Raw genomic sequence first — 24,790 nt, forward strand, 5'->3', positions numbered from 1 at the left:
TACAAAGACAATGTTCAGTACGTCACAGGGACCGATCCTGGCATATGCATGAACATTTCCTCTTTCTGCAACCACATGTCAACTGTAATCTTCTCTGGAGTTGTAGGTAGTGTGAATATGACAAGAATGATATTTTTGTCGTTCTCATTTTCTTCTTTCTCCAATCAACAACCTATTGGGCTGGGTAGAGTTAGATGTGTATTTTATGCTTTTGTATTTCACTCCAATACTTGGAAGTAACTGCTCCTGGTGAAAGGTGTGAGGGTCACTTTGGCGGCAGCGTTCACACTAACTATTAATGGTATCCCAGTTTGTGTTTGTACTTGCAGAGGAGGCAAAAAAGTGGTTGTTGAACGCATTTGATGGCGCAGAAGATGATGTGCTTGAATCTCTTGCAAATCTTGGTTCTCCTGGATTCTACGAAGAAGATGACAGAATGAAAGAATTAATTGATTTATTTTCTTCTCGTTTCTGCTACTTTTGGCTAATTTCAAAGATGAAAATAAATATAAGGTGAAATAGATGAAAGGACAATCACCAACACATATGGGCAGCACACAATTCAAGTCCCATGGGTCCAGACGCCAGAGCATTGATTGGTTGATTGAGTTCGTGTTTTATATAAGTCCACTTTATGCACAGTAAGGCTAATTGGGACAGGACCTACAATTTAGAGTGGGATCTGAACCGCTATATGTACCTCCACCTGATAACGAACTCGGGACCCCTTGATTACAAGGTGACGAGATACCACTGTGCCATCGGGGAGGCCCTAGACGTCAGAGCAATGTTAGTCTGCAAAATGTATTTCGTGGAAGTGAGGTTGATAGTTGGGCGTCTCTTACACCCCGAATATGATGACAGGATTTTTAAGATGACAAGATTTTGCATGACACCAAAATCAAATATTTCGTCAAATTACGATGGTTTCTGTTCGCGAAAAGTGATGTTCAAGGCTCACGCCTTGCTCCAACCAAAGTTTCCCTCACACTTTTTATCAGAAGGAGTTATTTCCAAGTATTGGAGCCAAATTAAAGGAGAAAAGGATCATCCGAATCTACCCATCTCAATAGGCTGTTGATGGGAAAAGAGAAAATAAGAATGACAAGATCATTCCTGTCATATTAACACTGCCTAGAGGTCCAGAGAATGTTGAACGAGGAAGTCACAGGCGAGGTCATTACTCCTTTACCATAATACGGTAGTGTCCAAAAAGTAGAAAATTGGAAGGGGGAGACCTGCAAGATCACCATAAACATGTGACTCACCATGCTCGCATAGGCAACAGTGCTACTAGTGTCAAATAGGCCCGTGACTGAAATAAGACGGATCAAAGTTAGCAGTAAATAAAACTGTGTTATTGGTGAAACTTTATTGATTTCACTTTTGGATCATGTTATTAGAGGCATGGCAATTACGCGTGAAAAACAATATCTGCCAAATGTCCGCCAAGGCTTCGGCACACGTCCACTCGATGGTCATAATTTTTGATGACGTCTCTGCATAGTTGCTCGTCGATCTCACCAATATGCCTTATTATCTCATCCTTCAGCTGTTGAATTGTTGTTGGCTTGTTGGCATAGACCTTACTTTTGAGATAACCCCAAAGGAAGAAATCTAATGGGGTTAAGTCGCACGATCGTGGTGGCCAATTGACATCGCTGTTTCGAGAGATGATGCGATCTGGGAACTTCTCATTCAATAAAGTCATTGTTGCATTGGCTGTGTAGCTTGTGGCGCCATCCTGTTGGAACCACAAATCTTCGACATCCATAGCATTCAATTCAGGCCATAAAAAGTTGGTTATCGTGTCACGGTATCGCTCGCCTGTGACCGTTACAGAATTCTCGGCATCATTTTCAAAGAAATACGGGCCAATGATTCCGCTAGCAAAAAATGCACACCAAACAGTGACCTTTTGCGGATGCAGTGGCTTTTCAACAATGTTCCTTGGATTTTCATCAGCGCAAATGCGACAATTCTGCTTATTAACGAACCCACCAAGATGAAAATGGGCTTCATCACTAAAGATGATTTTTTGCGAAAAATCATCATCGGCTTGTTTTTGCTCGTGCATCCAATTGACGAATGTACGGCGCTTCAAATGGTCAGCAGGCTTCAATTATTGTGTAAATTGAATTTTGTAAGCGTGCAGAGACAGATCCTTTGTCAAAATTCGATGTAGCGTTGTTGTGTAGAGGTTCAATTCCTGCGCGCAATGACGAATAGAGGTGTCTGGATTCGTGGCCACATTCTCGCGCACTGCAGCAATGTTTTCAGCTGGACGGCGTAAACGAGCACGCATTGGCGTTTTTACATCTGCCACCGACCCAGTTTGTTTGAATTTACGAACAATTTTGCCAATTGCACTCTCGGTTGGTCGATTATGTTCACCAAAAAAATTGCAAAGTGCCCGAAATGCATTTCTGTTTGAACGTCCATTTTCGTAATACGCTTCGATAACTTTAACACGTTGCTCGATTGTCAATCTTTCCATGGTTGCAATTGGCAAAGGCTGAAGTTGTTAAAATCTGAAAGAAAAAGAAAAAAAAAATATTAAACACTTAACCTTATTTCACATTTCAAATCGTTCCAAATTAATGGAACACCCTTACAGTAAGAACATGGTACAAGGACGTCAGCGAAGAATCATCGGACGTCTGGAAGCAGATCATACACAGACTGAAGTCACGGCAGCGTTTACTGCCTCACAGTCATCTCCAGGCTTTTGCGACGGTTCCAAGACACAGTAGATGTTCATGGTAGGCCAGAGCAAGGTTGTCAACGAGTAGCAACGCCGCATCAGGGCCGATATCTGGCTTTAACTGCACGACGAAACCGGACGATGCCTGCAAGACAACTGTCCTCAAAGCTTGCAGCCACATCAGGGGTTAGATTTTCTCTCGCCAAACTGTGTACCGGGGACTGAGGACAGCTGGTCTCTATGTGTGTCCCGCTTGATCCAGTGCACAGAAGGGCCCGTTTACAGTGGAGTCAGGATCATCGAAATTGAACCCTGAACGAATGGAGGAACGTGCTCTTTCACAGATCAGTTCACATTCAGTTTGCAAAATGATTCCCGTCGCACATTCATCTGGAGAGAACCTTGATCACGATTTCATCGAAGGAATATAGTGGAGAGGGATCAGTTTGGTCGAGATGGAATATTGGTATTGGAAGACATCATGCTCAATGAACGTACAGAGCTGCACGTTTCTGCTGGAGGTACTTTTACTGCCCTGAGGCACAGAAACGAGGTACTCCAACAACATGTGCGACTTTTCAGAGGCGCAGTCGGCCCAGACTTCATCTTCAAGGATGATAAGATGATAATGCATGTGCTCATCGAACCAAATTGGTGGATGACTTTCTTGAAGGTGAATAAATCCACCACATGGACTTGCCACCAAGGTCCCAGACATAAATCCTGTAGTGTCTTAAGGAGACGAGTTAGCTCGCGACCCTCCACCAAAGACATTTCCAGAATTTGGAAGATAATGGTAATTTTTTTTATCCCCTTGGAATCCTGGGAGCAAAGTAACAATTAATAAAATAGTCCTCGATGCTATTTTTATGGGATATAAAAATCTTCGATTCTGCCCCCCCCCCCTCCGCCAATATAATCCCCAAAGTTAGTTCCCAAGTTACGCCTATGAAATTGATGATGGGACATTAACAATGAACACCAATGCCCAGACCGGGATTCGAATCCGGGACCAAGTTTGACTTATTTTGTTGTAAACAATGTTTTGGTCACCAGTATTAAATTTTAGTGCATCTGATGGAACGGTGTCCAGAAAGAACATAAACCGAATTATTAATCTTAGGAAAACATTATTTTACATAGTAACCTCATATTTATTTATTTTACTTCAATTTTTCGCCACTTTGGCTAATTGTAAAGATGAGGATGAAAGGTGATAAGATGAAATTGGTGAAAGAACAATCACACATGCATAGGTTACCTCAACACAAGTCGGACAGAGGGTTATGCTGGCTGCGAGTCCAGACGCCATAAGTGTACTCAAGGACCACTTGCTTTGTAGCGCGTTACTGTATTCACTTCGCCACAGAAGTCAGCTAGAAGGACTTCGATCAAATAAAACGATAGAAGCGTTACTAAAATGAACCATTAAAGCGGCGGTTTTCAAACTTTTGAACTGTCGTGGCTCCCCTCAGCTGCCAAAATCTACGCACGCCTCCCCTCAACATTAATAGATAAATTCATATGATCATGAAAGACCAACACAAAATATGTTCATGTGCTTATTTATGAATTCGCTCAAAATTTGCTCCAACCCGCGTATTTACAAACCCTATAGTATTGCAGAACCTCCAGCGATATTTGGCTTCTGATTGGCTGCCATTCCGGAAGTTAATGCAGTGTTTCTTCAAGGTAACGCTAGATGGCAGGGTTCAAATTCATAGTGTAGATTTCAAATATCCATTCCAACAAGATAAGAAACCCATTTATACTAAGGTTGATATTTTATCACAATTATTTAAATCAATGTTTTAGAAGACAGAAATCAGAACTCATCTTGAAGTGAATGATTTTTCTATTTAAAGTCACATCAGTGCAAACATTGTAACTATTAATGACAATTGAGAAAATTATGTATATCCAACGTATAGCATTCTAAACATTATATTTATTATATAAACGCATATTTCTTAACATCATTTCGACAATCTGATTACAAACTTTATTAGTATATAATCACGAGTCTTATTTTTCCATACAAAGAAACAAGGAACAATGGACACGGAGCATAAACACTTCCGGTTCACACAGCCAATAAGAAAGCTTTATATACCTCTGGTTCTGCAGCACTATCGGGTTTGTAAATACGCAACCCGGAATTAAATATATATTTTTATAATGATCTTTACGGAGCTCCAAAATTTAGGCAGTGTTGTAGAAGGAATGTAGTTTCCACTGAGTAGTCTGAGGATAGATCAATAAGTTGTTTCTCTTCTGCTGCGTTAAAATTTGGTGGAGGGTTTGCATTGAATGGGTTCCTGGTCTAGTTTAGCCGTGTGACCTGTACTTTTCAAGGCGGAGACGAAGTTGGGACAAGTGTTTCATAAGTGCAGATGTGATTTATTTATTTAATTATGGTACTGTTTCTTTTAACAATATGCTCAATGTAGGAAAGCAATCAACAATGTTTTCTGTAGCCTCCCAGATGGCGCAGCGGTAGGGTTGTCACTTTATAATCAAGGGGTCCCGGGTTCGATACCCGGTGGAGGCACATAGTGGTTTGGATCCTACTTTAAACTGTAGGTCCAGTCCCGATTAACCTTACTGTGCATAAAGTGGACTTGAAATACAAAATTCAATAAATCAATCGACAATGCTATCTTCTTCAATATTTTTCTTTCAAATCAGCGGCTTCCTTTTGAAGGCTGGCACCTTGTCTGATAGGTGCAAAATTTGGGTATCATTCCCTTGTAGGGATATTTCAAAACATTTACTCGTACTTTGTAAAAAATATCAGAAACTTCTGCTCAAAGGTACTATCAATGTAGTTTCCAGTATTCCCGTCGACATTGCTGCGGGACAAACAATGTGAGTTGCAATAATTCAGAAGATATTGATACATATTCCTTTATTACATTTCAAATTTTCAGAAAAAAAATCGTAAGTTTTTGCGCCACCCTTGCAATTCATCGGAGCCTCCTCAGGGAGGCACGCCGCACAGTTTGAATACATACCGCTGCACTAAAGAGAATTAACTTTTCCATGTTGAGTTTCCAGATGCAGATTCTTACTGGTCTACAAGTTTCTAAACAGGAGGCCTTTACTCCACTCTCATTATTGAGCGCACCTCGTGGATAACTTCATAAACATCTCTTGACGTCAGATTTCAATTAAAAACAAATCTGTTTCGTGATGTTCCGCCACAACCGCAGCGCCGACAAATTCAAAACAATCAAGACAATGGCGCTGATAAGAAATCCCCTCGCCAAGATTCTAATTAACCGAAGAGCGATCCCATAAAACCGGGAACAGCACCTCAAGGAATAGTCGGTAACCCTTTCTGTCTCCCCACCTCTCTCTCTCTCTCTCTCTCTCTACGGCAGACGTAGAGCTTGTCAGTACTCGCCAATAATGCACCTTACTCTTGAGTTAATTGTGTAAGCGCACGGGGCAATAACATTCACTCGCACAGAGTACGACTCAATCGTTCGTAACCTGGTTTTTCGGCGCGGGTCACCCCTTTCCCTCCCTTTCACTCTCTCTTGATTGTATCCGCACTAATTACGTGGAAATGGCCGTTCAAAACTCTCGCGAGCAGAATTCATCATTTCATTAAATTGGACTCATTAGAATTAAATTGAATTCGTGTTCTCGTTTATCAGAAAGAGAGAGAGAAGGAAAACACAGAAATCGCATATTCAGAGAGAGAAGAAAGGAAAATACGAGATAAGGAGAGAGAGAGAGACAGATACAGAGAGAGACGAAGAGAAAAGAAAGGAAAATAAGAGATCAGGAGAGAGAGAGAGAGAGAGAGAGAGAGAGAGAGAGAGAGAGAGAGAGAGAGATATGCAGAAAGAGAAACAGAAAAGAAAGGAAAATAGGAGATAAGTGAAGAGAGATAGATAAAGAGAGATAAAGAGAGAAGAAAGAAAATAGAAGAAAAGAAGAGACAGATACAGAAAGAGAAAGAGAGAAGAAAGGAAAATATGACCTAAGGAAAGAGAAATAGATAAAGAGAGAGAAAGAGGGAAGAAAGTAAATAGAATAATAGGAGAAAGAGACAGATACAGAGAGAGAAAGATAGAAGAAAGGAAATAAGGAGATGAGGATGGAGACATAGAGAGAGAGAGAGAAAGAGACAGAAATGACAGAGAAATGGAGCAAGGACGAGAGTGAGAGACAGAATGAGAAAGAAATGCAGAAAAAGGTAAGAGACAAGGATAGAAAATAGCGGATACAGGAAAGAGAGGAAAAGACAAAGGTAGTGACAGTAGAAAAGGAGAGAGGAAAAAATATCGCCATCAAAATTTGCCAGTTGAGTACACTGAATTGAAGTCACACATGCATAAAGGATTACATTTTAATGAAAGCAATGCATTCGTATCGTACCCAAGGTATTGGGTAAGAAGTATAAAGTCTTAGCATAGCAGGTATCAGAGAAAGGAATGCTGAATAAGTAAATAGGCAAAGGTCGGGTGATTGACTTGGAAGGCATATATGGCATGAGTGTTGGAATTGTCAGGAGGTGTGATCAGTTGGCGAGAATACGAGAGAGAGTAAGGTCTGCGGATTGTGAGAGAGAAGCAAAGTGGAGAACGATTATTGGACGATGGTGTGTGATAGATTCGACGTCTGACAGGGAGGTCAGACAAGTGATAGTTGAGAGGACAAGTGCAGGAACAATCTTCATCTATTTGTAAGGCAAGTAATATCCTTTTCTAAACCAATCCATATCGGTTCAGTCATGGAGAGTATAAAACCCATATCTAAACTAAGTTAATTTATATCGCCATTCCTTTAAATGTAACCTCTCACATTTATCACATTTAGGCCAAGCGAGTGATAACCATCTGAGAGATGAATGAGAAATAACTACATCACCCAATTAAATCTAGAGATTCTTGGTTCGATCCCAAACGCAGCATGGGAGTTGCGTTACGCATTAAAGTTGTGTGAAAATTCGACTGACTGTAAATCATTTGTTAATGCAGCACATCCATCCTCAATGTAAAGAGTAAATAATGAAATAGTAACAAAAAAACTTTAGTAATATGGGATGATAGATGTTATCAGTGTTATGTAAGTTCATTTCCTTTCCCAAAATTTATAGTAAAGCGTGTATTTTTCTCAATTATTTTCTTCATTTTAACTTTTAAGTATTATGTACGTTGATAATCACACAGCTAATGTGGAGGGGTCTGTGAGACCGCCATTTTGATTTTGAACTCTAAACTAGCTGTTTTAATATTTTCAATTCCTTAATTTTCAATTTCATGTGACTTAACATGGTTACAGAATAATATTGTAAAGCAGTTTTCAATTATTATTGTTTAGTTAAGGAACTGTAACTTAATTTATATAAAGAGGAAGAAAATCAGTCAAAATTTGCAACAATGTATCCTTTATTTCTTTGAAATTACAAATTCCTAAAATTTCTACATTTTATATGTTGTCGGAAGAGAGGTAGTAGTATGTAATATACCTATATAGTGCAGCTGGAATATAAGAGAAAGTGGTAGAATATTTCATTTCGGGCGGAGATCATGCCTTTGGGGTGAGGATATTACATCTATTCCTGAATGTAAAATGTCCCAAACACCATGTTGTTAAACTCCCATTCGTCTACCTAGGTATAATGACGTCATCAAAATGACGGTCATGACGAAAATATTATTCGTGAGCCCTGTTACTTCTTTACCGTTATTTATCATTCATGGTATCTTATTTTCACGAAAGTTTCAATTTAAATCTCTACTATGAAAATAATAAGTTAAAAAGGTCCATTTTATCATATAACATTAAATATGGCGGCCAACATGGCCGCCGAAAATCTAAAAACAAACGTTTCAGCTATGTGATAGATAATGTTTGGAATCAAAACCTGTGATTTGGAGTTTCCAGAATTTTGATTTGATTTGATTTAGTTTATTTTACTTCGCGTTTTGTGCCTCTTGGTTAATTTGCGAAGATGGGGATGAGTGATGAAATGATGAAATTGATGAATGGACATTCAGAAACAACCAAGCCCGATCGGGATTCGAACCCGGGACCCTTGGCGTCGCAGCGCGATGTGCTAACCACTTTTTTTTATATATATATTTATTTACAATTTTTCTTTCATACAGTAATTTTACAGGTTTTGGATAACAATAGTTCTTTTAACATTCCATCAGCACCTTTAAAAAATGTGCGAATAATATTTTTCTTTTATCTTGAGACACTTTATGATATTCCTGTTTAACATATATTAAAAATTGATCATGAAAATCTATACCTTTATATATGCAGACAAACAATATATAATGTCAAACCAACCATTGTACACTACGCAATTTAGTACATGGAAAATACGAAAACGTAGGTAACATTATGTTATGCACAGTAAACGCATTGGGATGGGTGCGACAAATTTTTCCTAATAACACACATAGATATTTCCATGTTTCACGTGTCCGTATGCATTCACTTAGCCAGTGTGAAATCGAACCATTTTGTTTACACCTACCCCATAGTGGGTCTTGTAACAGTTTTAATTTATGTAATTTCTCTTCCGTCACCACTATATTCTGTACCACACAGTACCACGCAGATTTTACCAAGGGCGATAAATGTGGTGCGTGAACATTGTTCCATATTTTGTGCCAGGGATGGGTTGGTTGATTAATCATTCCACTCGGCCACAGGGTCGGGCAGTTTCCAGAATTCAACCGTAGCACCAAAAATAGCGTCAGACTAATAATTGTTGTCTGTTTGACAATCTACACATATACAGGGTGATTGAAAAGTCAGACACCATAAAGTAACTCCGTTATTAGTGCAGATCGCGAAATAAAGAAAGGGGGTGGGTTTCAATCTAAATTGTTTGATTAAAATAAAAAGAAACAAGACCTCGTGACATTGACAGCGTTGTAGCCAGCACCCCAACTGAGAGGTATGGAGAAGGGTTCATTTGTGGTTGGAGGGGTGACAGAAATAAAGTAAAAGAGAAATTCAGAGCGGTCTGAGAGAATGCCGATAGTAGTCAAGGCAGATGTCCTTTCGGGTTTTAAGAATCAGTAATTATTGCTCTCTCAGAAAACAATAATAATTAATTCAGAATGAATATGTTTGACCATCTTGGCGTTACCAGTTCTGAAATTCGGAATTAGCTTCCAGTCGGTTCAGTGACGTCAACCGTAAGACAGGGCACGCCTGTTCAATAATCCAAGCAAGTCTGTTGCCGAAACTGGAGAATTAGCGGGCGACAAAGTCCGTGGAAGACTTGTTGCATTTGATGTCGCCGGAAACAGTTTCCTTGTAGTCGGAATCGATTCGGCCTAAGATGACGACAGTTTCAAACTTGCGAAAGTTTTTACAAGATCAAAGTTTCGAAGTATTGCAGTTCTTCATATCGTTTTCAGAAACTGATATTGTTCTGCGTTTGGTACCCACCTCACGGTAAGATCAAAGTTCATCACTGGAAGGTCTCGTGAATGTTCTCACCCTCTCTCAGCTGACTTACGTGGTGGAGTGGTTAGCACAGGGGATTCTAATCCTGGCCTGGGCATTCTTTGTGAATGTCCCTTGATCAATTTAATATCATCACTCAACCAGGGTTTTACCGATGGCGTAGTGTGAACGTCGTCGCCTTGTAATCAAGCGCTCCTGGATTCGATATCTGGTTGAGGCACATTGCACATTGGTTTGGATCCAACATCTAACTGTTGTGCATGAAGTGGAATTGAAACAAAAGTTCAAACAATTTATCACTGTACCTTATCGTCGCGATTAGCCTATAGAGACAGTGAAGCGGCGTAAAATAAGAAAATTACGAGATAGAAGAAAATGTCAAATGCCAAAATACATTTAACTGGATGTTCTATGGTAATATAATTAAGCCTTGTTTCCATATTAAAAACACTAAAGTTGCTGACCAAGGAAGTTTATAAAGATTTTGAGAAAACACTTTACATGTAACGAAAAACTGGGGGAAAAAATTACGTGTAGTGAAGTGGACGTCAGGGGGATGGTTCGTTCATATTCTTCATATACTTTTAAAGGTATTAATAATGGGCCCACCAGCCTCAACGAAGGAGATGGGTTAATGCATATTCCATGTTCGTCCTTTTTCTGTATTCTCTCGACGGAGAGAATGTAATGTAATGTAATCGATAAATTGGATAATAAATGAGTAATTATGGAGATACAAGGAAATGGAAACTGGTTCAAAGGAAGGGATTGCAATTACAAATCGCTGTCTTGCTCTTTTTTCTAACACGTCGATTAAAAGGGAAGGATTTTCGTAAGTAATACCAGGTTGCATTTTAGTTTGGGGATTGACAAGCTGAGTCACATTTTCTTCTTCTGGATTTATGTTTTACGGATATATGTCTCATCATGCAACCACCCATGGACAACAAAGAAATACCTTCAAAGTTACACCAATAAGCTATTATTTCGCATATCAAGTAAGAATGTATAGATATTTTAGCTTGTATTGTGTTTTGAGACAGAGTGGTTAACTTCTTTGTAGTTGATCAGTGCCGGTTGATACATATTCAAATGATTTGGATTTTGATTGATTGAGTGATTGATTGAGTTTATTTTACTTCGAGTTTTGTGCCTCTTGGCTAATTTGCGAAGATGGGGATGAGTGATGAAATGATGAAATTGATGAATGGACATTCACAAACAACCAAGCCCGACCGGGATTCGAACCCGGGACCCTTGGCGTCTCAGCGTCAATGATTTGGACTCTTAACCATTGTACTTAGTTTGTCATATACACACACCAACGTTTCGGACTTGTTCTATCTCCGTCTTCAGGGTGTACTTTTGCAGTGTGATCACTCTGTTATTTTGTCATTCTTTGGCATTATTTTCTTTTTCACATGCTCAGAACAACATGGCTAACTTTACAGCAATTTTACATAAATAGATAACATATAACTAAAAATATATAAAAACAAGATATTTGATAAGGCATACAATAATACATAATTAAGGAAATGCATGTTACTTTTCTCTTCATAAACTTTTATCTTCTCGTATAATATCTAAGAAACTAAAAGTTAAAATACACAAAACAGTAATTTTGCCTGTAGTATTATATGGATGTGAAACTTGCTTTCTTACATTAAAAAAGGAACATATATTAACAGTATTTGAAAATAAAATCCTTAGGAAAATATTTGGACTTAAAAGGGATGAGGAGACAAGTGAGTGGAGAAGGTTACATAATTTAGAACTTCATAATTTGTGTTCATGTCGGGATATTCTTAGAGTAATTAAATAAAGAAGACTTAGGTGGGCAGGCCATGTGGCACGAATGGGAGAGGAAAGAAGAGTTTACAGGATTCTTGTTGGGTAACCTGATGGCAAGAGACCAGTAGGAAGACCAAGACGAAGATGGAGGGATACTGTTGAGATGGACCTAAAGGAAATCTGTAAGGATGGAAAAGATTGGATTGATCTTGCCCAGGATATGGACAGAAGGCGGCTTTTATTGCTGCAGCCATAAACCTTCGGGTTTAAGAAGACTAGCGAGTTAGTTAGTAACATATAAGTAAAAAATGTTACAACATGCCCTAAAACTACACGAATGGACAAATACAATTTAATATAAACATTGACACATTTCAAAATACATAGAGAGACAAAATATTTACATAGATTAATTCTTGTTTGATCATCTTTACATGTGAAATGAAAAATGCTAGTAAAACAAATATTGAATATTTACCTATATGAATTATAAGTCTTGATAAGAAAATGAAGATACTTGTATGTTTTAAAGGCATGCTTCAAATCCGCCTAAAAAGGCGCTATTCTTCCTAAGATTGTGGGAATTTAAAGTAATCGAAGAAGATTAGGTACCTGAAGTTTTTTTCCCTCTAAAATACTCTCCAAAAATATATTATTCGTGTTTCACCTCTAGTTTCAAGTCTGTCTAGTTCGAGGTGTTTCAGTATGTTACTATACTCATAAGTAGAGCCCGGAAGTTCAGGCATTTATTTTCGTTAAAATAGGCAGGCAAAAAGGCATTTATAATGTGGAAAATAGGCACTAAAAATGAAAAAAAAGGCAAAATAAACCGAAAAAATGGCACATTTGGAAGTCGCTTTCTTTTATATATAATTTCTGGCAACATGTTAAAATCTACATTGGGAAGAACATTTCAATTTTCTCCGTCTTGATTTCACATAACTACAAGGTGTTTTTTAAAGTTCTCAACATTCGTTGATAGTCGTCTGTCAGAGAGAATGTTTTTCATAATAGAAAATGATCTTTCTACTTCGACAGAAGTTATTGGAGCATACATAGAACAAGCTAATGTAGCTGGACTCATTTTGGTAACAGCATTTTCATCTTTTAGAATATCACAAATTGTTTTCAATTGTTTCAAGTCCTTATTTGCACTCACTACCCGTTTGCACTTTTCCGCAACAGCTGACCCCTTTTCTCCTGGCACTTCCATCATCTGCTGCATAGATTCCTCGAAGATTTTCATGGATGCTACAAGAGTCTCACCTCTTTTTTCTAGCTTTGTAATTGTCTCTGGCAATGCACCATAATGTGCAAAAATAAACGACAGTTCATTTTTCAGTTCTGAATAGCACAGGAGTTTTTCACTTCACGAATTGAAGCCGCTTCATTTTCTGGATGAGCATCGATCACCTCACTGATTTTTTCAAGGTTTTTAGCATAATATATATCTGCTGATATCCAGGTTCCCCATCTTGGTTGCGGAGGAAAACTAAGCTCAGGCGTAACTTCCTGAAATTTTCGGGTTCGAGAGGGAGATTTCAGAAATATCTTCTTTGTGTTCGAAATCAACCTCTCCACTTCAGCAGTCAATCATGCACAAGGAAATGTTAACCGAAAGGCAATATCCTAACTCAGCATGAAATACTTTTTTCTCACACTTTTCTCCTTCAGCAATGTTGAAACATGCGTGAGTTCAATATTACTTAAATAAGGCGAAAATTATTCACGTAATAAACGGAAGAAAAATAAATGCCAACATTTTTTTTAAAAAAATGGTCAAATTTCATTGAGAAAGGCAGAAAAAGGCATTATAATTAAAAATTGGCAGTGGGGTCCCAAATAGGCAAAATAGGCAAAATGAAAAGGCTTCTAAAACATTCGAAACAACATAAAAAACGTATATCCGGAAAAAGTTTATCAATATATGCAGTAAATAAAAAGAGGCATTTTGCCAAACTTCCGGGCTCTACTCATAAGTGTGTTTAAAAAGTTTAAATTTATAATATAAGAAATGTGATAAACCTGTGCTGTATCCTTTCTATTGATCCTTTCATCTTTGAGTTTATATCTTTGAGTATCGACGCCTTCCCCAAACACATCCTGTGTTCAGGAACTACTGATATAATGACCACATAGCAAAATACACTACCCTGCAGGCAGAGACAGATCCAATCTCTGAAACGTTAATATACCTATACATAATCCAAGTAGAGTGTATAAAAATCCAAACAATTCAACAATTCAACATGAAGTAGTTAATGTTAATCAAAGGGTTCCATTCTAAGAAACCGTGACTATTACTATTATTATTATTATTTATTTATTTATTTACTTATTTATTAGACAAATTATGCGACAGAACCTCTTCCATTGAGGCATATATTTATATTATTTTGTGCATTAGGCTACAGAAATTTTACCACATACATAAGTTACTTGCGCCGCGATAGCTCAGTCGATGCCGAACCCTGTGGCCGAGTGGTTAGCTCATCGCGCTGCAACGCTAGGGGTCCCGGGTTCGAATCCCGCTCGGCCTTGGATGTTTGTGTTCGTCCGAATTATGAGAAACAATGTGAATAAAGTGGAAATTGACAGGTGTGAAAGTTTACGGATATGTGTGAATGGCGGGGGATACTGCCGAATAGGGGTATTCCTTTAAAAAAAAAAGTCGTTAGGGCGTCTGTCTACCATGTGAGAGACACGGGATCGATCCCCGGCGGTTGGGGAACCGGAGTTTTTTTCACATGCATGCTTCGGCGCCCACCCAGCGTCGTATAAAGTGGGTAACTGGAGGAAACTCTAGGGGGTAAAGACGGCTAGGGGCGTGGTGCTGATCACATCACATAAGTTACTAATTCACTATACAGACAAATTCTTCACGCATTTTTCCAATGCGATAGTAGGGCTCTTTTGATATTGGCCCTTATTGGTTGTCTTTTGATTGTCCCTTCGATATGTAAGGTAACTCCAAAGTAACTTATGTAAAAAGAAGTATAAAAAAAGAAGTAAAGCGCTCCTCTGTGCTTTGTACCACACCATGAAGTAGGACCCCACACTTTCTTCATCGCGGCCGAAGGTGGGGGGGGGGGGGGTGATGTGATCAGCACCACGCCCCTGGCCGCCTTTACCCCCTAGAGTTTCCTCCAGTTACCCACTTTATACGACGCTGGGTGGGCGCCGGAGCATGTAGCATGTGAAAAAAACTCCGGTTCTCCCGCCGCCGGAGATCGAACCCGGGTCTATCGAATGGTAGCCAGATGCCATAACGACCTTTTTTCTCCCATCACACTTCATTCACTCATATCATTTCATTCACATTTTTATTTCAGGACTTTTCAGGACAGACAATCACAAATACCCATGCCTTACCCGGGACTCGAACCCGGAACCCCTGGCGTTGTAGCGCGCTCTGCTAACCACTTCGCCACGGAGGTCGACTGACCTATCGCGGCGCAGTAACTTATGTATGTGGTAAAATTTCTGTAATGCACAAAATGATATAAATACTATATGCCTCAATGGAAGAAAGTTCTGTCGCATAATTTGTCTAATAAATAAGTAAATAAATAAATAATAATAATAGTATTAGTCACGGTTTCTTAGAATGTGGTGTTTCTTATAAAATAAGATGTGTAGCCTGAGAAGATACTCCATGCCACGGACCTCTGGTGGTGAGAATTCCAAGAGAAATTCCAAGTGGAGATTGGTGTCTCACTTGGAGAGCACCTTTCCGTTCTCACTGCTTCCTTTAAAGAGCCGAGGAATAGAAGGCGAAACTTTGAATAGCATAGAATCAACAACATAATGTGTTGTGCTGTAAATTGATCTGAAAGTTGCTCTTGAAATTCTATTTCAATAATTACATTGATCACTTTATGATCTAGAAGTTCCCGTCGGCCGTCGTGATCATATTTTAGTGTTTGTGGGATCTCATTTTTAAATGGCTAGCTTACCTGTACGTAAATGCTATGTTTGTGATAATTCATCCATTTCAATTTATCATCATTCAACCCCATCATCACGATAAGCCAAAATTGGCAGAAACTTAACGTTAAATAAACCAATACATCAAGAAACTACTTCCATATTTGTTTATACCACGTGCACATTCTAACCCAGACAGTTTACTAAATACTACACATATAAAGGGACATATTTAATTACTATCTCGTGGAGTTTCCACTCACAAAGAGCCCGACAGCAGTTTATGTATGCTCTTTTGAAAACGGTTGTAGCTGAAGTTGTTGTGCATAATTCGTGATAATACAACAATACTCACTCTAATACCATTATAATTCGTTTCCCACAAGCAGGGAACTGAAAAATGAGGAAAAAATATCCATCCGAAATAATTCATTAATTAGTCTCATCCTTTGAATTGTGGTTACAAAGAAGCGAACACCTGCATTTTCCCCTGTATGTGCGTGCAAGCTCGTACGATTGGATTATACTGCTCACCTGCAGGTTTCGAGCCTTTTGGTGGGACTGCCATTCTTCATACAACATTCACAATTTTATTGTAATGATAAAAATCTTTGATAAGAGCAAATATACGACGGTTGGGGAGTAAGTCATGGCAACCCAGTAATTTTTTGACAATCGAAGGATGTATTAAAAATTTGTGATATACAACTGAAAGAGTATCCATTATGGATATTTTGTTGGTAGGAATCATGAAAGAAAACCCAAGCAACCCTGTGACATACACATGTATTCATGCACATGTTACAAAAACCTGTCTGACCCTGTGACATACACATGCTCATGTTACGAAAACTTGTCTGATTATGACGAACCTTCGAAATAATCTCCCGCATTGTCCACAGCTCGCTGCCATCAATGTGGAAGACATCGAATACCTTCGGCAGCACCATCCTCTGCACCATGTCTGAAGTGGGTGATCTGTCGTCGCACAGCATTTTCAATGTCCATGAGGGTCGCATATCATGTCACCGTGTGATTTTGACCTCATCCCCAAGGTGAAGGAACCACTGGGTATGTTTTGTACCAACAAAATGTCCATAATGGATACTCTTTCAGTTGTATATCACAAATTTTTAATACATCCTTCGATTGTCAAACATTTACTGGGTTGCCATGATTTACTCCCCAACCCTCGTATGTCATTATCACTGTCACTCTTATAAAATGTAGAGTTACGAGATGCAGTAAAGAAAACTCATAAAAGTAAAGTAAAGTGTTCCCCTGTGCTTAGCACCACGCTATGAAGGCGTATAGGGAGTGTGGGGGTAACGCCCCACACTTTCTTGATCCGGTCGTGAGTGGGGGGAGATGTGATCAGCACCACGCCCCTGACCGCCTTTACCCCCCATGGTTCCCCCCAGGTACCCATGTTATTCGACGCTGGGGCCGCTTCCAACGTTAGAAAAGTTCCCGGATTTGAACCGCCCGGGGATCGAACCCGGGACCTTGAGCATGATAGTCAGACGCGTTACCGACTGAGCCACCGCGGCCACTCATAATTTTTTTTTTTTTTTTTTTTTGCGTTTGTTGCTAATGTCAGACCCTACAGCAACATATGGGAAGCTATTATTTACTTTATCATGCCAATTATAACATTGTTTTGATTACTGGACAACTTTCAAGCGGCACATTTTACCAGAGACTTCTTACTTTCACCAATTTACTGATTACCATACAACCTTGTGCAGTGAGGTGAATCCCTACCCCTCCTCTCTTGGTATCTATTTTCATCAACCATTTTTCCGAAAATGCGAATTTGTAAATCTGGTTTCCACATTGCACATAATGCAATAATAAAACAGATTTCGCTGGGTACTTAGTATTCATGGAATCTGCCTCATCATAGGCGTGAAACTAATTTCATATTAAAACAACTGTCCAGAAACAACATAATTATGGCATTGATCGTGTGCGATTTAACAACAATGAGGCAGGGACACGTTCTGCAGCAAATTAATGCAATAAATCAACGTTGATTAACCCTTCGGCGAGTTGAAGTCAGCAAGTGGGTTGCGCGCGTTTGAAACTCCCATGTATTAGGACTTGGGTGTATGGTTTTCATATGTATAGCTACAGGTTTATTTTTCTAAATCAGGGCATTTTGGAAAATGTCGTAAGCCAAGAGTATGTTCCACAGGTTTACTTTTCTAAGTTGATTTCGATAAATTGCTTTACGTTTACTTTATGGTCCATTGTTGATCAAAGCAAGAATTATATTTCAAATTTCACAACGTAGTTCAATAACAGTGTAATTTATGTTTGTGTATTTATACTGTTTAACCAGAATATATGTCATTGACTTGCCTCGAACAAGCATTCCTTCCAACTTACAAAAATGTTATAAAAATATAAATATTAATACAATTGATTGATTATTATTTGATGTAGTGGCTTTTCCATGCACTTTTCATGTTTTCACTATTTTCAACATCGCATTTCCAAATTTGTATTTCGCATTTTCTCAGAACCCTAGATGTTTAATCCTGGCGCCGATGCTGATCTGTTTTTACTTATAGTGTGCATATTGCACAATGAAACCAGTGGTTGAGCAATGAATTCATTATTATGCAACATAAATCTTCTCATTTCACTTACATATTATCCGTTACAGTCCTGCATGGCACCACTTTCGCTCGCTTGTATTCGTTCGAGTCTCTCACCCTCGAGCGTTTACAATTTAATCTCATTTTAATGTGACAATAATCGTAGACCCATATGTGTAAAATATACGCATTGGCAGTTTTAACCCACAATCATATATTTCATTTTCATATATCACTGTGTACTGGTAAGATAGATGAAGCTTCATTTTAACATGGATATTGTGAATGTGTTCACTAAAGTTTCAATTGGACTGCGTCTTTCATTTCACGATCCATATTTCAGGGCACACTAGCTCAGACAAACTGCGGTTATACGTGTACTACTAGGCTTCGAGCGCATACCGCTCGTTTTGCCTGTTCGAACGTTATTCGCTCGAGCGAAGAAGCTCTCAATGGATATTCAGCGAACAACTTCCCCCACAATTCATTGCGCGAAAACACGCCCGCCGCCATGATTCCGGCAAACGTTTCGGAGCGTGTTGAAAACACGGTTGATAAGCATTGCGCTCACTGCTTTTGTGGCAGTGATTCAAGGTACAAACATAACGATTACATGCCAAATGTAGTCTTCCACATTTTGCTAAGACTCGTAACAATGACCAGAGTATTTAAAAATATGCTAATTGCCACGAAACTACGTAGTATAAAGCTACGTAACATACGAAAAAGTATAGGACTATGAAGCCTGTTACTCATGGAATTAATCGGGCCAATACGATAGTGCAGTGGCTAATGGTTTCCCCTTGTAATCGAAGGATCCAAAATTCGATTCCCGGTGGAGGGAATTTATATATATATATATATATATAAATATATAAATATATATATATATATATATATATATATATATATATATATATATATATATATATATATATATAAACTTTGTCTCGTGAAAAAGATAATTTATAGGAATGTTCCGAATTACCTAGGTACAAAATTGTGTACCATAATTTTCATTTTATTTTTTTCCTGTTTCCTGTTTCCAGTATTTCCATGTCATAGACCATCACCTTTTGTTGCCTTCAAACATCAACAGTGTTGCCACTGTACCTCATATTTTTTTAAAACACCCATTTGGACCGGTACGCCTATACGAGGCATTTCAGGATTGGCTATACGCGAAAACGATCGGTTTTCTTCTCTGAACTATAGCTGGCGAAATAGTCCACCTACCCAAGGTGGAAATTGACGTCCAAATTTCCGTACGAATATTTGACATGCAATTTTCCATGCTTTGTGGAAAAATAAATTTACACTTTCACTTACATTTGGCAACACTGCATGAACAACACTGCACCCCGTTTGTTGTTTCTATGTTTAAAAATATCTACTTGGACAGGGCTAAGATTTGGTGTATGACTTATGTATGTACAGGTTTCGGTTACAAAGTAACGCCACTCTTAATTCCCAGTTGTTTGCCCGACCCTGTGGCCGAGTGGTTAGCACATCGCGCTGCGACGCCAAGGGTCCCGGGTTCGAATCCCGGTCGGGCTTGGTTGTTTGTGAATGTCCATTCATCAATTTCATCATTTCATCACTCATCCCCATCTTCGCAAATTAGCCAAGAGGCACAAAACGCGAAGTAAAATAAACTAAATCAAATGAAAAAAATGAAAATTAATTCCCAGTTGCGCCGTTCGTGGGACACCCTGTATATTATTTGAGGCCGTAACGTATCATTGTCATTTTTCCTATGTGTATTGAGACAGGCATAGAATATATGCTGAAAAGTGTATATAAATAAATATACGTATACTGCGAATGCATCCGCTGATTGATAAGTAGTATTTCAAATTTTCAGTGAACATTATTAGAGATCGCACAGCAACCACACGCGTTGCAAAGCATGCGGATGTAAAGAGTAACACAAAGTTAATATAACGCTAGCCCTAAACACACTATTGCCTTTCAAATACTATTCATATTTCACCCCGCATTGCAACAATCACGCCATCTTAACCACCGAAGAAACTGTATGAACGTGTTCTCTCACAATTAATACATAAACAATGGCACACACACACACACACAGAACGCATTAATTTACCAAAATGAAACTTCATTTGAAAATATACAATTAAAAATAAACATCGGGTCATTTTCATGAACGTAACATTTGTTTCGCTTCACGCTTGCTGCGGCTTGCCTGATCATGCGGTTTTGGCCAGATTTCCCATCATGCTCTGCGCCGCTACGTCACATTGAATATCATGCATTCCGTACGCTATCTAGCGTTGTCCGTGCGAACTATTTGGCGCTAGCGAAATCCTCTCCCTGCAGCACTCTATGCGTATTGTTAGTGTTGCTTATAGCCGCGAGGTGCAGCAGAGAAGGCAATCTAAGCTGGTAATTATGTAGAAGTTCGTACGTATATAATTGTGAAGGGTTTAATGCTATTCCTTCCTTCCCTCTTCGGTGTACACCGAAGGTCATATTTTGAAATGTTGTCTTTTCGTTCTTCATTCAAGGAATTATACACTTGCTGTCTTCAATCTCACACGTTGCTGTTTTTCCAATTTTACTTGCTCATTTACAGCCTCTAATTAGTGGATTAATTTTACCAATATATGTTTGATGTGTCCATTGCATTCAATGTACACATCAAAGTTATATTAGTGGAATCTCTTCTCATTTCATTTGCATGTAATGTAGTAGCCTACATGTCAGAGATATAATGCTAGATTGTTTCATACCCTTCGCAACTTGTATTAAGATGAAATATACGATCGTCAACATTGAAAAGAACCACGCTATCTCCACAACAAGTTATTAAGCGAGATCAGATAAGCGTTTAGAGTCATAGACGTTCTGAAGGAGAAGCAATGACGGGGAGGGACCATGCCCCCCCTTTAAAATGAATGTCAACCTAAAAATATATATTCTACATATAATGTGAGTCACAGTAATTTATACGTAGAAATTTTCAGCGAAAAATGCAGGCTCGATTAGGACTCGAACCCGGGTCTCTTCCATTGCTCTACCGCTTAGTTACCGAGCCGGCCTGGTCTTACCTGATTTATCGCTATCGCTGTTTTACCTGCGTGGAATCGTGTCTCCAGAGACCAGGCCGGCTCGGTAGCTCAGTGGTAGAGACCCTGGTCGAGCCTGCATTCGCTGAAAATTTCTACGTAGTACATCTCCTGTTTGTACCTAATCTTCCACAGTAATTTATGTTTATTATTGAAAGGTTGTTGCAGGAACATGACGACTCAAACTGCGGGAGTGTTTATTCATGGGTGGGGGACGGGATGGTATGCCTCCTTTGCTCCCCCTTGGAAAAAATAGCTTGCTTGCTCCTCTCTGGTAAAAATCCTGCGCCTATCCATGCATATAGTTTAATTACATAAGTGTACTATTATTAGAATACTAAGAAGCCTTCAAGAATGCAATAAAAATAATCAACATTAAAGCTTTGACAATCTTACGTCTAAAAATTTCCAGACTCAATTTCCATGTAGAATAAGGTTACAAGGAGAAGGAGACAAAAATGAATTCATCTTAAATGATGAAAACTATATGATTAATGGAAATACTAATACTGGAAACACATGTTGTTACACGCAAGTGCACCACAATTTCCAATGTAAGCTTTTCAGCATTGTGGGTAATTAGTAGGTAGAGAAGGGGGTCCGTGGAAAGGGGAGTAAGTCACCAATGCATCTTTGAACTGTTTAGAGCCCTTAGGCGTACTGACCCGGTACGACATTTGAGATGATGGGCTTTGAACCTATGCTTGACACCGTTGAGACTCAGAGAATGGAAAGTTATAAAGCAATGTGCGCTTGGGCAACCCTCCATATTTGTGGAAGAGCGCTCTCGTATGCACGTGTCGATTGCAGAACGAGCAGCGATAGAGGCAGGAGGCTTCATCGGTTCCGTTCGTGCAGTGGAGAACTTCTCGTCATCTGATTCGTGAGTGACAGTGCAGTATGGGATTGTAATCATGGTGGTGGAAGAAACAGGGGGCGCTAAATTGGATAGAAGGACGCCTTCCACAACAGTATTTTTTACCCTCTCAGTTCAATTGAGCGTGCAGGCGGGAAGTTCGCAACGCACGGAGAGCCCGCTGATCTCTACAAGTGGAAGCGAAATACTCAAGCTTGATACAGGCAGAAGTCATAATACCTTTTACACAATGTTTATTCCACATCCAAATACAAGTTCTCAATCTACAAAAAAATTCCTGTAAGTACATTACCTTACTGCTCATTCCCTTCTGTTGCGCTATCATCAGAGCCGGTCTTGTGAAAGGATATTGGCATGGATAGTGAATGAGACACATTCACGTCACTCACATTAGTAGTCGACTGATGGTGCTCTAACAGAACAAGAGGAAATCTTGTAGAAATAGTGGAAACACTTGCTCCAGATTTGCAGGGAACATCAGGAAAGTTCTCGAACGCCAAAGGCTGCTTCCGAGTACCATCCTGTAGTGCAGATTCAGAAATTTTAGAAAGTGACTTGTTGCCATCACTTCCACTGAAAAAGCTACTGGGTATCTTTTCCTTTATGGAGTTGATATGGAAGTCTTTGTCCTGTGTCAGAACGGAATTGATTGGTCGTTTAGTTATCCCGTACAGTGCCTCGCTTTGGTTGAATATATCAGTTCCGTTGGACACCATAATCAAACGCTCATTCTTGTGGCCACTGTCACCATGTTTAGGCTTGAAGATGGAGCTGGTGAAGGTATCAGCCGCGGAGGTGCTTACACTTTGATCTGACGAACTATTTCCTGGAGAAACTTTACTTTGGCTGTGGTCTGGAGCTATGTGGACATATATTTCGTAGCTGAAGTGAAGAACGGTACTGCTGCCTGTGTTGGCTAACTTTATCAGCAAATGAGAGTCTTCTGGTAACGTCAAAGATTCCAGTATGGTCAGGCGTTTATCTGAGTTGTGATCTGAACTGTCGCTGCTAGTGGAAGCTCCTGGATCTATGAAAATCTCATCGGGATCTTTAAAAGGAAATTTGATACCGAGGAATATGTCGAGAGCTTCACTCCTCCAGTCGCCCTTGAAATCGGAGTGTCCGCATGTGAAGTGATTGTTCTCGATGGGGACGAACCCGCGCCATATTACTTCAATAAGCATCTCCTCCTTCAGCATATCTGCCAGGAAAGTCTTCCACTTAGTCTTGATGTACGCCCTGTTGCTCTGAGACACAAGACGGATCAGTATCCTAGCAACCACCACGACGTCTTCAATCGTGTGCATGATTTCGGTATCGCTCTTGGTGTAGCAAAAGATGGATCGACCCCATAGCTTGAACGTCGTCGAAACGTAGCACTCCTCAGGGTCCAGATGCACGCTGATCGGCCCGAGCTTGCAGCCCAGGGATTGGTTGAGAACGCTAATGACGTCAGCTAAGAGATTAGGATTCCTGAGGTGCCTGATGTATGCGAAGAAGTTGCCTATGAAGGTGTCGATGAACTGGAACAAGCTGCAAGCCACGTCGACGCCTATCTCAGCCTCGGTGACGCTATCGTCCTTGGCCAGCCACAGGAGGCTTTGGATTTCGTCCAAGATCTCGGCCGCAAAGAAGCAGCATATGCTGTTCTCCACGTACCTCCAGCACGTCGCGTGGAGAACGTTGATCTCGGATTGCAAGATTTCCAGTAACGTCAACTGCCTGATGATGAGCACTTGGCCCTCCCAGCTATTTGGCGTTTCCAGAAAAGGTCTCGCGGACTGAATCTGAACCTGAACGTCCCTTTGCAACCTCAGGAAGCTCAGGTTAAGGTACTCAGAGGCCAAGTCTCTGAGTCGCCGACAAGATCTTCTCAGTCTACCTACCTCGCAGAAGCTGAGGTAGCTGAAGATCTTTTCCGTCACTTCCGGTGGCAAGCATAACATATTGACTTCCCTTTCAAAGCTTTTCAGTTGCGCCATAGTATCTTGGGCGTTAGAATCAGATACATTTCGAATGTGAAGTTCGCTGCGAAATCTTCATGTCTAACTACTTCCAAGAAGCAGACCAAACACACTTTTCATTTTGAAATGCAGGTAGTGTCTACATCCAAATTTCTTGGGAATTTTGTATGCCTATTGGTGCTCTCCGAAGAATAATGCTAATACGTCTCCATGGTTACATAATTCAACGTAAACAAAAGGAATCTTAACTCCAGATTATTGCTTATCAGCTGTTCGTAGACATCTCATTGGTAGGAATTCCATTTGCTTTACCGATATTAATACCAACCTCGTACCGCAATCATGTGGATACTGTATAGCTACCTGACATACTGCGTATA

At 39.6% G+C, this 24,790-nt stretch overlaps 1 protein-coding gene across 1 annotated transcript; it reads right to left on the bottom strand.

Annotated features, from left to right (window-relative positions):
- Positions 1 to 315: 315 nt before the first annotated feature.
- Positions 316 to 24,604, bottom strand: LOC146003165 (uncharacterized). The gene is made up of 2 exons (XM_083141351.1): positions 22,739 to 24,604; positions 316 to 417 (listed from the first exon to the last, which is right to left on the bottom strand). Exon 1 carries the CDS (start codon positions 24,426 to 24,428, stop codon positions 22,740 to 22,742), a length of 1,689 nt encoding a protein of 562 aa, XP_082997477.1. The 5' UTR covers positions 24,429 to 24,604; the 3' UTR covers positions 316 to 417; position 22,739.
- Between the last annotated feature and the right edge of the window lie 186 nt (positions 24,605 to 24,790).

This window comes from Lepisma saccharinum, chromosome 19 (assembly GCF_977018435.1).
Source record: "Lepisma saccharinum chromosome 19, izLepSacc3.1, whole genome shotgun sequence".
Taxonomy (NCBI): Eukaryota; Metazoa; Arthropoda; class Insecta; order Zygentoma; family Lepismatidae; genus Lepisma; species Lepisma saccharinum.